At 43.1% G+C, this 17,357-nt stretch overlaps 1 protein-coding gene across 2 annotated transcripts in view; it reads left to right on the forward strand.

Annotated features, from left to right (window-relative positions):
• Positions 1-3,485: 3,485 nt before the first annotated feature.
• The window catches only part of LOC135554299 (myosin-9-like), a 31,318-nt gene continuing 17,446 nt past the window's right edge, over positions 3,486-17,357 (forward strand). For both annotated transcript variants that reach the window (XM_064986516.1, XM_064986517.1), the window contains exons 1-3: positions 3,486-3,708; positions 15,381-15,715; positions 17,122-17,278. In XM_064986516.1, coding sequence (XP_064842588.1) covers positions 15,386-15,715; positions 17,122-17,278 — 487 coding nt within the window. In that variant the 5' untranslated portion in view covers positions 3,486-3,708; positions 15,381-15,385. The remainder of the gene's footprint in view (positions 3,709-15,380; positions 15,716-17,121; positions 17,279-17,357) is intronic.

The raw sequence follows: 17,357 nt of genomic DNA on the forward strand, positions 1-17,357 counted from the left end.
ATTAAGTAAGCAATAAAACACATACATTTTTCACACCTCTTAATGGGAAAGAAGAGCAAAGTGAAGATTGCAACTAAATATAATATTTTGCTCTCATCTATCACATGCACTTATGTTAGCGTTTTCAAAAGCTTTAACTGACACCATGACATGCTGACCACACCGCTCACTTCACGTGCGCGAGCGTTGCAAAATAAATGTACATATACATGTTATTCAATCATTGCACCCACACTGCTCGCAGAGCGTCTGCGTAGCCAGGCACTAAAATAGAAATTGGTTCTATTTGTGACACTTCCTTCACGTGCTGCAAGTCCGGCCTCTCCCATCTCCACATTGGTTTTTAGGAGCATATACCCATGTGCCATCTCCTCGTTGTTTTTTAGAAGCATATACCCACATGGGTGATTGAAAGATTAACTGAGGTCCGCAGTCCAGTCAGTTGTAGTAATGCACTGTAAATTTGGTTGCCAACCGTAATATAAAGTCCAAAGAAGAAAAATAAGCCTGAAGGAAGGAGGAGAGATGAGATACAAATTCGGTTTACCGTTTCATCTGTGGATTAATTGTCAGAGTAGTGGATTTTGTGCATTTCAGGTAAAATAACAACCCAATGTTTATATCCCATGACAAATTAGCTAGCAACAGCAAGCTAGCTAAATTGCCATAAATGTTTAATCAAATCAAATTTTATTGGTCACATACACATGGAAGGCAGATGTTATTGCGAGTGTAGCAAAATGCTTATGCTTTTTGATCCAACAGTGCAGCAGCATCTAACAGGTAATATCTAACAATTCCTCAACAAAACCTGCAAGTCCTGATCTCTTCGGTTGTGGGTTAACAAAGTCAACACGCACGCAGTTTGTTCAACAACAATAATATTCTGTGTAAAGGTTACAGATTTTTTTTCTTGCTATGACTGTGATATGATGTTGTTTATCTACCGTAGTTGAATGCACTGACTTTAAGTCACTCTGATTAAGAGCGTCTGCTAAATGACTAAAATGTAAATGTTGCAACACACTTGCAAAGCATGCTGGGTATTATTCTAATAAGCCCAGCCCCAAATCAAGTACAAATGTGGTCGGTGTGGATCAGTTCCATATCTGAACGAATCACAGACGTCTAGGTTATGTTTCACAGGTTTGAACATCACAGTACTGTATGGCAAAGTTTAGTACAGTAGAACACAGAAGAGTACAGTAAAGTACAATACAGTACTGTATGGTACAGGACAGTGGAGTTTTATTCAGTAGAGTACAGTACAGTAGTTTAATTCATTAGAGTAGAGTGCAGTAGAGTACAGTATAGTTTAATTCAGTAGAGTACAGTAGAGTTTAATTTAGTACAGTAGAGTATAGTACAGTAGCATAAACTACAGTACAGTATAGTTTAATTCAGTAGAGTACAGTACTATACAGTATAGTTTAATTCAGTACAGTACTATACAGTATAGTTTAATTCAGTAGAGTACAGTACTGTTTCGTTCAGTAGAGTACATTAGAGTAAAGAAGGGTAAAATACAGTACACTATACTTTACTTGTCTTTACTGTATTGTGTACTGTATTATACTTTACACTGCTGTGCTCTACTGTACTGTGCTGTACTGTGCTGTCCAAACTAGTGAAACATAGATGCCGATGATTGGTCCAGATTCGGTCAGGTACGGGACGGACCAAATCTGAACTAAGTATAGACAATCTGAACATCTATGTTTGGGCCAAATATAGGCCGGTCGGGACCGGACGTCCGTGTACGTTCAAATGAAGGCCGGCCTCGGTCAAATCTGAACCAAACATAGACATCTATGTTTGGCCCAAATCAAGACCTGTACGGACGTCCGTGGACGTTCAAATGAAGGCCGGCCTAGGTCAAATCTGAACCAAACATAGACGTCTATGTTTGGCCCAAATCAAGACCTGTACGAACGTCTGTGGACGTTGAAATCAAAGGACTATGAACCAAATATATACTGAGTGTATATGGCACAGACTGACAAGGTGAATCTAGGTGAAAGCTATGATCCCTTATTGATGTCACTTGTCAAATCCACTTCAATCAGTGTAGATGAAGGGGAGGAGACAGGTTAAAGAATACTTTTTAAGCCTTGAGACAATTAAGACATGGATTGTGTGTGTGCGCTATTCAGAGGGTGAATGGGCAAGACACAATATTTAAGTGCCTTTGAACATGGTATGGTAGTAGGTGCCAGGTGCACCGGTTTGTGTTAAGTACTGCAACGCTGCTGTTTTTTTTTAACGCTTAACAGTTTCCTGTATTTATCAAGAATGGTCCACCACCCAAAGGATGTCTAGCCAACTTGACACAACTGTGGGAAGCATTGGAGTCAACATGGGCCAGCATCCATGTGGAACCATTTTGACACCATTTAGAGTCCATGCCCCAACGAATTGAGGCTGTTCTGAGGGGAACCTTGAAGTAGTTGTTCACTTTGCTCTGCGAGGCCCGCGGCTTTTGTAGAGCAACGGGTAACGATGCTTCGTGGGAGGCAGTTGTTGATGTTTGCAGAGGGTCCCTGGTTCGGGGCGAGGGACGGAAGCTATACTGTTATATTTGCACAGGTCAAGTTTCTGTCACTTGGATTGCGATTGACCAATTGAATGCAATTTTCTTTTAAATCTTAGGGTGGAAAAATTATCTGAATTGTTGTGTATTTTTATATGCACATACACCTACATTCATTATGCCACAGTGTGATTTTAGTTTCAGTATGTTCCTCCGGGCAATAGTGTTTCTGTGTCCCTAAATATCACCATTATTAGTGTGGTGATGATCTTTTTTTACCTTTATTTAACTAGGCAAGTCAGTTAAGAACAATTCTTATTTTCAATGACGGCCTAGGAACAGTGGGTTAACTGCCTGTTCAGGGGCAGAACGACAGATGGGACCTTGTCAGCTCGGGGATTTGAACTTGCAATCTTCCGGTTATAAGCCCAACACTCTAACCACTAGGCTAACCTGTCGCCCCTACTATTACTAACTGAAAAAGTTTTCTCAGTTAACTTACCTGTCAAAATAAAGGTAAATGGATAAAGAGTAAAATAGTAGGCTACAGTTGTAGCCCAGTTTGTGTAGTGGTAGATTCCTTGACATGAACCTTGGTAGGTTCTCTCTTAGCAGTGTCGGTAAGCTTCAAAGCAGACGGTCGAGCCCAGTCTAATGACACACGGGGATAACCTTTATGATGTAGCCCATCCTGAATGGACTGGTACTTATATGGTCATAAAAATCCTTACAGTGCACATACCTCCTTCATTAAACACCACCTTATCTGTGCCCCCCTTCTCCTCCCCTCAACTATTTCATGTTCAAGATTTTTTTTGCCCAGTGGCACTAGTTTCTCCACTTGGAAACGCCCCTTCAATAGCATTATTGGCCCAGACGGTAAGGATTATTATAACATTGGCTGGGAGAAGCTGGGAGGGCGGAGACATAACATATAGGCCCCTCCTCCTCTGGACCGCACCCCGACTGACAACGCAAAGAGCAGATTTAACTAGCTAGTGGAAGAGAGGAGGAAAAAGAAAAAAGAGTGAGGGAAGAAGAGAAAACTATAGTTTGATCCGAGTTCTTTGCGAGGCTGCTGTCGACTGAAAAGGAGTTTGTTTCGCGGCGACACGGAGACCGACTCAGCCACCGGTTGTAGCTAGCCAACCCCAAAAGACTCTGCATCTCAACAGCAGGTAATAATCCCGCTATTCTTGCTACATTCTCATTTCCTTCAGCCTTGGCTCTTCACATGCTTGTGTCTAGCGGTGAGCAAGTGTACCTAACCAGGAAGGACGGGAACTGCAACTTCATCACCTCACTGGGTGGGAACTCATAACCCAGATGTATGAATTGTTAACTTTTCAACATCCAACTGTATTAACATTTGTTTACATAGATTCAATTTCAGGTGGAAAGTAGTTTCATTTTAACAGGCACGGTGTCAAAGAAAAATCATATCAGCGACTAAAGAAGCAATGGCGAGAAAATGTTGCAAGTAACGTAAGCTAACTTGCTAACTACAGGAAGTGATTCGCATGAATGAGATGTAGAAAGGGAGGGAATGAAAAGTAACTCCAAATAATGGAACGTATCAACTATAAGCACGGTCCTGTTTAGAACCCTTTTGACGTGTCTTTCATCGCGGATTAACATGTTGTATAGTTTTGGTTTCGCTGTGTGATCAGCCGCTGGGCAAGCAAACAAGTTTGTAGGCTAACGTACCCCGGGAGTGTTGTTGCGCACCATTACGTCACTCTATAATTGATTCGTTGTGTACGTCCACGCTTCCTGTTCGATTGATTCCTCAGGTCTACGTCATTGACTTTGTTTCTCATGTATTTCAGCCTACACTTCAATTAACTTATTATGCGTGAAATGACAATGTATACAGTCGTGTACAGTATTACTTCACATTTTCTGAGTTATGATAAATTCTTTCTTTGCTTAAGTAATTGAACTAAATTAGACTATATTCACTTTACTCGGTAGGCCTAGTGAACCTTGTTACACGACCGGACATTATATATGCAATGACACCAGTCTAAGTTTTGTCAGTAATTTGGGTTTGGTCAGTGTTTTGTGTTGTGAAATTATAGATTGATGCAGTACTTTGATTCTGATTATTTCGACCTCAGGGACTTTGCCTGGCTACCCAAACTCGTTGCTCCGGCCAAACGCTATGCCACGCCCACTGATATTAGTTTCTTCTCCACAATGAGTCTGGATTGGAGTACCTCCCCAACGCAGAGGCTAGCATTCTAGAAATCAGAGTCCCTAACAAGGGGATGTTCTGGATTTCAGGGCAAATGGAAAGCGTCTGTGATGCCACTTCAACTTTTGGATGTTAACAATGTGACTCCATCTTAACTCCTCCACATTTATCGGATTGGTTGAACATTACAGAAAAGAACCTCACCCCAAGTTGTCTTTTTTCTTCTCGTCAAGACCAGTATGTAGGGGATCTAGTTTCAGGAGTTTATTTTACGCCTGCCAGTTAGGTTGTTAGAACACAAACCCATTCTAACCATTCTGATTGGTCCCAGAAACCAAAGATTTGGACCAGAACCAGAACAAGTCGGTAAAGCAGCATTTTGTAACTGTTATTGGCTTTTTGGTTTGAGATGATCCAATCACTGGTGACCTTAATTTTGACGTCACCACAAACAACTTTGGCAGTCTCAAGCTGAATTGTAGCGAAATGCAGAGTAAGAATTCAGTGTGAGTCGTCAGGCAATCTGGGACTCACAAATTACGCATGGTTCTCCAGTGAGCTTGGGCAATTCTCCTGATTTAGGAACATGGCTCAGTCTAGGCCTGTGCAAAAGTCTGTTCCCACTGCTCTGAGTGAATGTCTGCCCTACAGATATAGCCACATTTGAATATCATGCCCATTAATTCAAACTTGTTATTTCAAGGGAAACACAGGCCTATGTCTTAGAACAAAGTTTCTGTCTTATGAAGGTAGCAGTATGCAAAGTCAAGTTGATGACTTTCTTGCATACATCCTTGGTCTCTCTGGTGTCTTTCTATTTCACTAAAGCAGGGTGTTGGTTCCTGTCAGAATAACATAATTTCCTGTTTGTGCTTTCACTGCACTGAACTGTGAATCAAACTCCTGGCAGCATCTGAAACGAATCCTCTGGATTTGCTCATTGGAAAGGCATTCACCATTATTATTAGTTATAATGACCTTTTAGATATAAACCGATTAGTCTAACTTGTCGTGATCTTCTTACATTTTACTGTTTCAATGATGTCCCTACTAGAATGTAACCAGTGGGTCGACCACATTTGGTCAGTATGTTGTCTAGCCTAAAAATCTGCTTAAAATCATACAGGACAAATTCAAATGCCTGTTAATGTGTTGAAGGACAACTAGAATGCAGACATCCTGGCTAAGGTAGATTACTGTTAGGAACCAACTTGCTTTTGTTTCAATTTGGGTCAAGGGCACCGTGGCACAAGTGTCCCACAGTTATCCATGGTTCAGTGGTAGCTGTGATTCTTGAGTTGATGCTATCAGTCAGTCCCAAGATGTTTCTGACCTGGTTTCTGTCAGTTGAGGTCCTCTAAACTAACTGTAGATTTACAGGACTATAGTTGCCCTTTCAGGGATGAGGGACAGTAACATGGGCAAATGCTTGATGATAATCCAGGCAATGGAAGCCAAAAAAAAAGAGCACTACATTTTTGAACATACCATCAAAATTAGGTCATTTCCCCAGGTAAACAATCCTAATTTATATTCATTTTAGGTCTTATATCCCAGCTAGCTACAGCAAACCAGATGAAAGGTCATCATCTAGACAGGACTACAGTTTATGCTTCATTGATATTTATGAGCCATGTCATATAATGTACAGTACATCTCCAGTCAAAGGGGCAAGTAGAACACAAAGATCAATCATCCACATGAGAGTCAAAATCATTTGAGTAATGTATACAGACCGGCTCATAGCCACTGATCAGCATATAAACATGGGTCACATTCTCTTCTTAAAGCTGGAATCCTTAATGGTGAAACTCATGTCAGATTGGGATGTTACTGTAAACAAGTTTCTTCATCAGACGTCATTGTGTGATACAACAGCAGAATATGTACTGCAACCGTTTTTTAACTACACTGCTCGACGCACCTCACCTCTGTTACATTCACAAAACGATAACAACTGTGCTGGGGAGGACAGTGGCGCTGTTTCCCCTAATACGGATTCCATCTTTAAACTCGGGCTGGGAATTGCCAGGGACCTCACAATATTTCCATGATAATTGGGTGTCGATACGCTATGTATTGTGTATCTCACAATTGTATATGTATTACGATTTGATACTGATATTAAATATATATATTTTTTTTTATTGGGATCTGACGTTCCAAACATATTGCTCACTGTATGTATGCTGCCGAGATACAAGTGAGAGCTTGAGAAATACATCATGGAAGTGTCCTATAAACAAATTGGCTCCCTTTTTTTAAAGAAGATGGAGAACAAGCTATGAAGGAAAAATACTGGATTTTTCAAATAAAATTCAAGTACATTTCTCTGCCATCACTATTTTAAATAACAGGTTGGATATCATGGATTCTTAGTATTGCAGACATCAAACACAGGATGTTACGTGCGTGCATACATCTGTGCTCTCTGATTCAGGCTTGAGTCATATTTTACTGCGGCTGGCTTGCCAGTCAAATTCTTTTAAACTTTTATTTTACTGCCATTATTCTCGCTATCAATTTATGTAATAAACTCATACCTTTGTTCAGGCTGGCTTGAACAATATGATTTGAATTGGGTCAATCGGATTGGTCGACTTGGCAGGGACACCCAATGTGTCAGCTAAAAAGGCCTAGTGCAAATCCCACTACTAGGTCTTTTCTACTGTTTGCTTGCTTGTTTCTTTCCTTCCTCCTACTCCATTCTGTCAATTTCTCCATACCTCCTATTTGGGGCCCCCTTCCCATCCTCCCTCTCACAGCGCACACCTGTAGGGTTCCACTGAATGCAACAATAGCAGGAAATGACTAATCTATGGCTGGGGTTCCAAACAAACAAGGCTTGTTCTCACTTCTCTGGACTTAACTGTGGAAACACTGATTGCTGCTTGGTTTATGATACATGCCAGGCCTATGCTGGGTGGAGGGATAGTTGTCCTTTTTTAATTTGTAGTGAACAAAAATAAAGCAACAATGGAACAATTTCCAAGATTTTGCTGAGTTACAGTTCATGTAAGGAAATCAGTCAACTGAAATAAATGACTTGGGCCCGACTCTATGGATTTCATATGACTGGGAAAACTGATATGCATTGGTTGGTCACAGATGCCTTGAAAAAAAAGTTAGGGGCATGGATCAGAGAACCAGTTAGTATCTGGTGTGACCACAATTTGCCTCGTGCAGCGTGACACATCTCCTTCGCATAGGATTGATCAGGCTGTTGATTGTGGAATGTCGTCCCGCTCCTCTTCAATGGCTGTGTGAAGTTGCTGGATATTGGCACAACTGGAACATGCTGTCATACACATCAATCCAGAGCATCCCAAACATGCTCAGTGGGTGACATGTATGAGTATGCAGGCCATGGAAGAACTGCTTTTTTTCAGCTTCCAGGAATTGTGTACAGATCCTTGCGACATGGGACCGTGCATTATCATGCTGAAACATTAGATGACGGCGGCAGATGAATGGCACAACAAGGGGCCTCAGGATCTCATCACGGTGTGTCTGTGCATTCAAATTGCCATTGCTAAAATCTATTGTGTTCGTAGCTTATGCCTGCCCATACCATAACCCCTCCACCACCTTTGGGTGCTCTGACATCAGCAAACCGCTCACCTACACTATGCCATACATGGTCTGCAGTTGGGATGTTAGTTGGACATACTGCAAAAATTCTCTAAAACGACGTTGGAGGCAGCTTATGGAAGAGAAATTAACGTTTAATTCTCTGGCAACATTTCGGGTGGACATTCCTGCAGTCAGCATGCCAATTGCACACTCCCTCAACTTGACACATCTGTGGCATTGTGTCGTGTGACAATTAAACATTATAGAGTGTATTTTTATTGTCCCCGACACAAGCTGCACCTGTGTAATGATCATGCCGTTTAACTAGCTTCTTGATATGCCACATCTGTCAGGTCTTGCCAAAGGAGAAATGCTCACTAAAAGGGATGTAGCCAAATTTGAGAAGCTTTTTGTGCGTATGGAACACTTCTGCAAACATTTATTTCAGCTCATGAAACATATGACTAACACTTTATTGCGGTTATATTTTTATTCAATGTAACTAATGGAGAGAAGCAGATTACTAGTTAGGTAGAGGTCTTTTACACCATGTGGGTGGTGAAAAGCTACCTTGCATGTCAGAAATGAGACTTTGTTCCATGTTGGGTGTGATCTGCACACCTGACGTGTTTGGTTTTGTAGGCGTGTATCATGTCAGACTGGCTATTGCCCAACACAGTCAACTTGAGCACTCGAACACAGTTTCACACTGAACTTTGAAACGCTCTCTGCACAGGGACGTCTCTCTGACTGCCACTCCATATTTTATTCCTCTGTCAACACAAATGCAGGTCAGGTTCAATATACCCAACTAGTTTCAATACATCACATGTTCAACTTTCTGTTTGACTGGTGAATAGCATCCATAAACGCTAGACCCCATTTGTTGTCTTCAAGTAGCCTAGACTATATAGTGATTCAAAGGGAGTGCTCTTATACTGTAGATAAGACTAATAGTCAGAGGTAAGGAGAGATGGGCGTTAGCAGACAAAAGGGAGGGGATGGTTTAGTCTAAGTGGGGGTAAAAATGAGCTGAAGACCTGTTCACGGTCAGGTGAAAGATGCTTTGTCTCCTGAGTAGGGTTTAGAAAGACATGTTTATTTAAATGCCAGAGGAAGCAGGTATGTATGACTCCCTCCAGCATTCTTTCACAACAGTTAAAAGGCTTATGTAACCATTATCTAATATCAATTCCCTTTCACTTGTTCAATATGGCTGTCAGAATGACAACAGAAATATGAGCCGTTTCAGAAGCCCTTTGACCCCAAATCATTATACGTGTGTAGGCGTATGTGTCAGACTGACACCGACTGGCTGTCAACCAGTACAGTTAATATAATTCTAAAGGAAATGGTGCTGCAAGACGAACCGGTTGCTTAGAGTTTGTTTTTTTATGTGCATCTCTAGTGAGGAATGTGGAAAAATAGTGGATAAGGTTTTGTCATGGAGTGTGGTTCGTTTCCAGGACTTAATTTACTGCAGTCTGCAGAGGGCCGAGAACTTTTCGTTTCAACCGTGTCTCCTGGCGCACTCTGCAAGAATTCACACAACAAAGTTCCACAAATGGCAAAATAGTTTTCCCACTTTGTCATTTCCTCTTCCCCTCTCTCTCCTCGGCTCCCCCTCCCTCCCCTGTTTTAGGCAGGGAGACGGTGTCTGAGTCCATAATGAACTTAGACACACTCCACCTCTCCTGGCCTCGTCTGGCAGTCACACTCTCTCCCTCAGGGCATCAGACAGTGGTGAGGACTAGAAGAGGTAAGATCAGGGGGCAAGAGATGGAGCGAAAGGCCGTTGAAGCTTAACATGCATGCAAGACTCGACCCAACAAGAGACCATCTGATGACTAGAGTAGGGACGGACAGGGTAGGATGTGATAGGAGGAGGATGAATTAATGGCTCCATTAATATTCCAGTCAATGGAGACATATACCATGGCCAGTTGGCCACAGCTGTTTAACAGCTTTATAATGTGGCTGGTGGGATACAAGGCTTATTGTACACGGTCAGGTTTTAAATGTAGCCTTTGGTCTCTGACTGATGAGATGGAGGATCAAGACCTTGGTTTTTCCAGCTACTCAGCATAGCTCTGTGTGAGGAGGCGCAGGGGAAGGCACTGAGCTGGAATGAAATGAGTGGAGAAAGGAGGGAGGGACGGATGGCTCTGAAGAGCAAGCAGCCCTTAGTGTGCCTTTTTAATGAGAGGGCCAGGAGTTGACAAGGACACTCCTTACTTCCTCCCTTTGTGCCTTCATTCTTGTCTCTGAAGTCGGTTCTAAAACCACCCTCTCTCCCCTCCCTTGTTATTCAGCCCGTGGTTCCGCTCCTATCGTAGGCCACTTCTCTGACTAAGCACCACCCTTCCAAGATGTCAGTCTGTTTCTTAGCCTTGAATGACATGTATGCTTGTCATTGATTGTCAGATGGGTTCGGTAACATTTAGGGACTGTTGGAGGGATTGGTTTCCTTGTATTCCACGTGTCGCCTTCATTAATCTGTAACTCTGCATGAGTAACTACCAGAACGGCTAATCTCAATGTAGCCAACCTTCAATAGATCAGTCTGTTTGTACAGCTGAACAGAGTTTAACGTGACAAGACATGGGGAGGCCTTGCAGCTGCGCAGTACTTGGCTTCAGGCTTAGTGGCGTCCCAGGTTGAGTGAAGACGTGGCCAGACAGAAGGCTGTGGACTTTGGTGGCCAGACAGAAGGCTGTGGACTTTGGTGGCCAGACAGAAGGCTGTGGACTTTGGTGGCCAGACAGAAGGCTGTGGACTTTGGTGGGGACTCTGAGTCATAATAAAATACGTCGGTCTACCCAGTGTTCTCAACGCCATAGACATTGCCTAGCCTGTACATCATTGACAACAGCTGACCATCACACTTCTGGTTTGCCTTCACTTTTCAATGTAGAGCACCTTCCATAGAATGACTATGAAAAGAATAGATGTGGTTATAAATGTAGCCCTGTGCTTCTCTCAGGAGACGGATGGAGGAGATGCGTCACTGACTAATCTGTGTCAAGACGACGTGTATAGGACACAGCACAGGCCTCTCTGCTCCCTCCCCAGGGCCGTCCAAAACGGCTGCATGCTCTCCTTTTTGAAGTCTCATTTTATCATTGTTACTTCTGTTCAATATCATTGTTATATTCCTATCCTGCTGGCTTATCCATGTCTTGCTGGTAGACAATACAAGCTAAACTCTCTGGCCCCCATCCTGCCTCCACTCAACAGATGGCCTGTATATGTTTGAGCTGCTTGTTTGAGTTTGTTTTCATGTAGGCTACACGTTTTTTTTCTTCTCTCTTCATGCTGCACGCCCACATTAGCCTAGCTGACACTGATAAGAATCAATCCCAGAGCGTTGGCGTGTTGAGGCTGTACTCCCTACTGCTTGTTTTTGCCAAGCAGGAAAACAATGGTTAACTATTGCAGTAAGGCATTAGCTGTGTTAGGACTGCATGGAACTGACTAGACTGCTCCTTGGTGTGGTTATTTATTTAATTTTATGTCGAATATCACAAATGTCATCAAGACATCAACAGCGTGCTGAACAATTAGTTGTTCCACATTAATTTCAATGTGTGCAATCCTACTGATGTGGTGATGGGAGTAGAAGACTGGGAGGAAAGACCAGGAGAGACTGATGGTCGTCAGAGGAAAGAAATGTGCAGCATTCCTTTGCTCTCTGTCTTTGATAAAGGGTCAGTATGGGAGGAATGTGACCCTGGAAGACTGGATAAACAGAGGGGGGTGGGGAGAGGGAGACTGAAGCTGACCGAGAGGAGTCTGGGGGGACTCATTGGTGGGGTACCTCACTCTAAAGTAGGAAACGGTGAAGTAAGGGTTGGGATAGGGGAGGGTGTAGTGATGGAAGTCAGCTGTAGAGCTCTGAGGAGGGAGAAGAATGGTGCTACAGTTCTGGTTCCCTAACTTAGATCAGGGTTAATGTGCCATTTTAGTATTTCTCATAACCCTCTGTCAGCAGTGCAGTACAGCCTTTCTCAATACATTCTCAAGCATCTACTTGCCCTCGCCTTTGTGTGCAGTAGACTGCATTGCCCCCAGTGTAGGTTAACATGCCTATAAAATAACTTTCCCCTATTCTACAGCAGGTAAACCTCACATTCAATAATGCTGCTATTTTTTTATGATGGAAGGCACTGTAAGAACTTGCCACCTGTAACCCCCACCCCCCCCCCAAGATTTCAAACTGCATTTCCAAATTATCCAAACAGAAACTCTGCCAACAAACAAAGCTCATAAGTATGGTAAAGTGGAAAAAATCCTGAACTTCTAACCTTTTTGAGTGTGCTGTTTTGCAAAGTTGAGTATGTAAACAAAATATTTAATTTTATTTCTACCCTCGGGAGTAAAGGAAAGTTTTAGGCTAACGACCCTGGCGGTGGTGGGAAAGCGCAATGCTCCCGTTGTTGGAATGTTCAGATAATGGCCTTCCCTTTTCTCTGTGTATAGCTAAACGTTATGAAACACCCGTCACTCACCCCCACTGGATTCTGGTAATACTTGTCTCGTCTCTCCATGTGGGTTACACCATGGAACTGACTTCAATGACATAGATGTTGTTCATGAGCTGTGAACCGGTCCTGTTTGTGCCTGCAAGCCATGTCGCTCACCGCTGGCATTGTGGTTGTTTTACACAAGCGTTGTAAACAAGATTCAAGACTTAACATTGTGTTTATGCCTTTAACCCCAAAGTATTTAAACTTTTAGTCCCTTGAATGTTCTCCAACATTTTTGAATGTTGGAGGTTCCTCAGGCCTCATTATGTATCAGTCTATTAGCCTCCCACTCTGACGTGCTCCTCGTCCCTAGAAACCGAACGTTGCGAAACGCATTGTTTTTGAAGATTTTCCCCCAAGTATGTAATCAATGAAGTCTGTCCCAAAACCACATTTAAATGAGATGGTCAGCACATGTTGCACATTACCATGAATATACAGTTCAAGTCAGAAGTTTACATACACCTTAGCCAAATGCATTCAAACTCAGTTTTTGACAATTCCTGACATTTAATCCTAGTAAAAATTCCCTGTCTTAGGTCAGTTAGGATCACCACTTTATTTTAAGAATGTGAAATGTCAGAATACTAGAGAATGATTTCCGCTTTTATTTCTTTCATCACATTCCCAGTGGGTCAGAAGTTTACATTCACTCAATTAGTATTTGGTAGCATTGCCTTTAAATTGTTTAACTTGGGTCAAACGTTTTGGGTAGCCTCCCACAATAAGTTGGCTGAATTTTGGCCCATTCCTCCTGACAGAGCTGGTGTAACAGTCGGGTTTGTTGGCCTCCTTGCTCACATGCTTTTTCAGGTCTGCCCACAAATTTTCTATAGGATTGAGGTCAGGGCTTGTGATGGCCACTCCAATACCTTGACTTTGTTGTCCATAAGGCCATTTTTGCTACAACTTTGGAAGTATGCTTGGGGGTCATTGTCCATTTGGAAGACCCATTTGCAACCTAGTTTTGACTTCCTCACTGATGTCTTGAGATGTTGCTTCAATATATCATCATAATGCCATGTATTTTGTGAAGTACACCCGTCCCTCCTGCAGCAAAGCACCCCAACAACATGATGCTGCCACCCCCGTGCTTCACGGTTGGGATGGGTGTTTTTCGGCTTGCAAGCCGTCCCCTTTTTCCTCCAAGCATAATGATGGTCATTATGGCCAAACAGTTCTATTTTTGTTTCATCAGACCAGAGGACATTTCTCCAAAAAGTACGATCTTTGTCCCCGTGTGCAGTTGCAAACCGTCGTCTGGCATTTTTATGGTGGTTTTGGAGCAGTGTCTTCCTTGCCTTTCAGGTTGTGTCGATTTCATAGGACTCATTTGACTGTGGATATAGTTACTTTTGTACTTGTGAAGATGCTGGATGAAACAAGGTCCTTTGCTGCTGTTCTGGGATTGATTTGAACTTTTCACACCAAAGTACGTTCATCTCTTGGTGACAGAACGCATCTCCTTCCTGAGCGGGATGACGGCTGCTTGGTCCCATGGTGTTGTTACTTGCGTACTATTGTTTGTACAGTTGAATGTGGTAGGTGTTTGTAAATTGCTCCCAAGGATGAACCAGACTTGTGGAGGTCTACAATTTTTTTTCTGAGGTCTTGGCTGATTTCTTTAGATTTTCCCATGATGTCAAGCAAAGAGGCCCTGAGTTTGAAGGTAGGCCTTAAAATGCATCCGCAGGTACACCCCCAATTGACCCAAATGATGTCAATTAACCTATCAGAAGCTTCTAAAGCCATGACATCATTTTCTGGAATTTTCCAAGCTGTTTAAAGGCACCGTTAACTTAGTGCATGTAAACTTCTGACCCACTGGAATTGTGATACAGTGAAATAATCTTTCTGTAAACAATTGTTGGAAAAATTACTTGTCATGCATAATGTCCTAACTGACTTGCCAAAACTATAGTTTGTTTAACAAGACATTTGTGGAGTGGTTAAAACAAATTTTAATGACTGTTCTAAGTGTATGTAAACTTCTGACTTCAACTAAGTTTTACAGCACTAAGTAAAAAAAAAAATTGAGACCTTCTTGGCTGGAGAGGGAGTGCGCCCTTTAATTTGATTTAGCATCTGTAGCGGTTGCCTGAATAGTGGGGCCTTGTTGAGATGAGCGTGTTTTATGTTGACCTGACTTAACCTGAGCACTCCATGTTGTAGAGGAAACATTGGTGACCCGGGCATTCCTCAGACATTACATCAAGGCAAACGGCCAGGGACCAGACCTCTCTGACAGACATCAACTCACAACCCAACAAACCTTCTGGGCAGTGGCTAGCTTTAGATCAGAACAACCCATGGGTATTGTGGATATAGATTGCCGCGAGGGTGAAATAAAATTATGCCCACATTCTTGTTTTGGGGATAGATATTGCTTTGTAGTTTAAGGGAAGTCTTTGTTAACTTGGCTCAGTTTATGTCAGGACTGTTGCTCATTTACATCAGGTTTGTTTGTTGGTTGAGGTCTAACTAAATTGAATTGGTACTTCAACTAAATGCTCTATTTCCCAGCCCTAACCACCTTCCGGGTCTCTTTCCACAGCAACCATGGCGACAGACGCAGACAAGTTCCTGTACGTGGACCGCAACATGGTCAACAACCCTCTGGCCCAGGCAGACTGGGCCACCAAGAAGCTGGTGTGGGTGCCGTCGGAGCGGCTGGGCTTCGAGGCGGGATCTGTGAAGGAGGAGCGAGGTGAAGAGTGCCTGGTGGAGCTGGCAGACTCTGGCAAGAAGGTGAAAGTCAACAAGGACGACATCCAGAAGATGAACCCGCCCAAGTTCAGCAAGGTGGAAGACATGGCCGAGCTCACCTGCCTGAACGAGGCCTCGGTGCTGCACAACCTCAAGGAGAGATATTACTCTGGCCTCATCTACGTGAGTATTATATACAAGGCACACACTGAACTGAAGGACCCCTTCCCAGCCTGTAGAACCTGAGAGAGAAATTCTGATACTACAGCACATTGAAGGACCTCACCTCATTGTATGATACATGCGTCAATCATTACTCTGTGTTCATGTGAACACTCCTGACTCACTCTTGCCCCCCCATACGCGAGCTGATTTTATAATTTTTTTTTAGCTGTTATCCAAGGTCTTGCTTAATGCTGATTACGAAAGCACTGTCTGCTCATGTCACGACTTGGCCTGGTTCCAAACCAGGTAGTCCTCCTTTCCTGCCCCATTAAGCCAATTGTGTCAGATGACCCATTATGTGCAGGTTGCCATCCCAAATGAAAGGCTGTAATGTTTACCAAACATACGAGTATGTTCAGTCCTCCCTTTCTGGCTCCCTTCCCTCTCTTACTCGCTCCTTCTGTGTTTGGAGTACTGCTGTAAACAAACAGGAATCTGCAGGGAACAATACTCTCCTGGGGGGTGGAGGGGTGGTGAGTAAAGCTGTTCAGAGTTGAGTTTTAAATGGAGACGGAATGTAAATCGTGCTCCAATTATTGTTCCCCCATAATGCCATTTATCCCTCTGTCCACGATGGAGTGAATTGGTGCCTGCTACATCGGGCTTTGACCCGGTCAAGTCAACACACCCTGGCCCTCTTGGGGTTTGGGTCCCGCCGTGTTGTGCGCCACTGAACCGGGTTCCCATCTGAACCCCCCCCCCCCTTGGGAGAGGCAACTGAGACAACTACCAGACCAGAAGCAAGGGCAATGGGGAGTGGAGGACAGGAATGTAGCTGAGAGGGAAGAAAATAGAAAAATGGAGGGCTGATGAACAAAAGTGAAGTGGGGAGGAGAGCTGCTCCAGATGCCCATACCAAGATGAGGGGAGGCTTTAGATAGGTATAATGAAAGGGACAGAGGAGGTGGGGTGAAATTATTTTGGATGATGTCACTGTTTGGTAGAAGGTCTTGGTGATTGTGAAACATGACTGATCAAGCCCAGCCTCTGGCTGTAGTCAGGGAGGGAAATAAAGTATGGAGCTGGTGTTGACGAGAGACTTGGAGAGGGTTAGATTCAGAAAATAATGTTCACTATGATTTCCCCATATACATCTCTCCAGTCTTGTTCTTGACTGGAGACCATCAGTTGTAAAATATACAGTCAGTTTAAACTATTACATTGGAAGGTCGGAGTGATTTCTACTGCAGTCTCTCACTGATATCGACAGAATTTTAATTGCAGTGACATCTCAAGACTAGCCAAAATCCAATGTAAGAAGGCCAGTCAAGTCCAACTCTAGTGTTCTTGGTTCAGGACATGGATAGATGAGAGCATGTATGTTCAGTAGCCAATATTAATAAGTGTTTCTCTTTGTATCACAGACATACTCTGGGCTCTTCTGTGTGGTTATAAACCCCTATAAGAATCTGCCCATCTACTCAGAAGAGATTGTGGATATGTACAAGGGCAAGAAGAGGCATGAAATGCCCCCCCATATTTATGCCATCACTGACACGGCCTACAGGAGCATGATGCAGGGTAAGCCAAGGTCCTTGTTATACCACAACATCGTAGTAAGTAACCTAGCAAATGTATTCAGATGAGACTAATGAGTAAA

Source organism: Oncorhynchus masou, chromosome 14 (genome assembly GCF_036934945.1).
Source record: "Oncorhynchus masou masou isolate Uvic2021 chromosome 14, UVic_Omas_1.1, whole genome shotgun sequence".
Classification (NCBI taxonomy): Eukaryota; Metazoa; Chordata; class Actinopteri; order Salmoniformes; family Salmonidae; genus Oncorhynchus; species Oncorhynchus masou.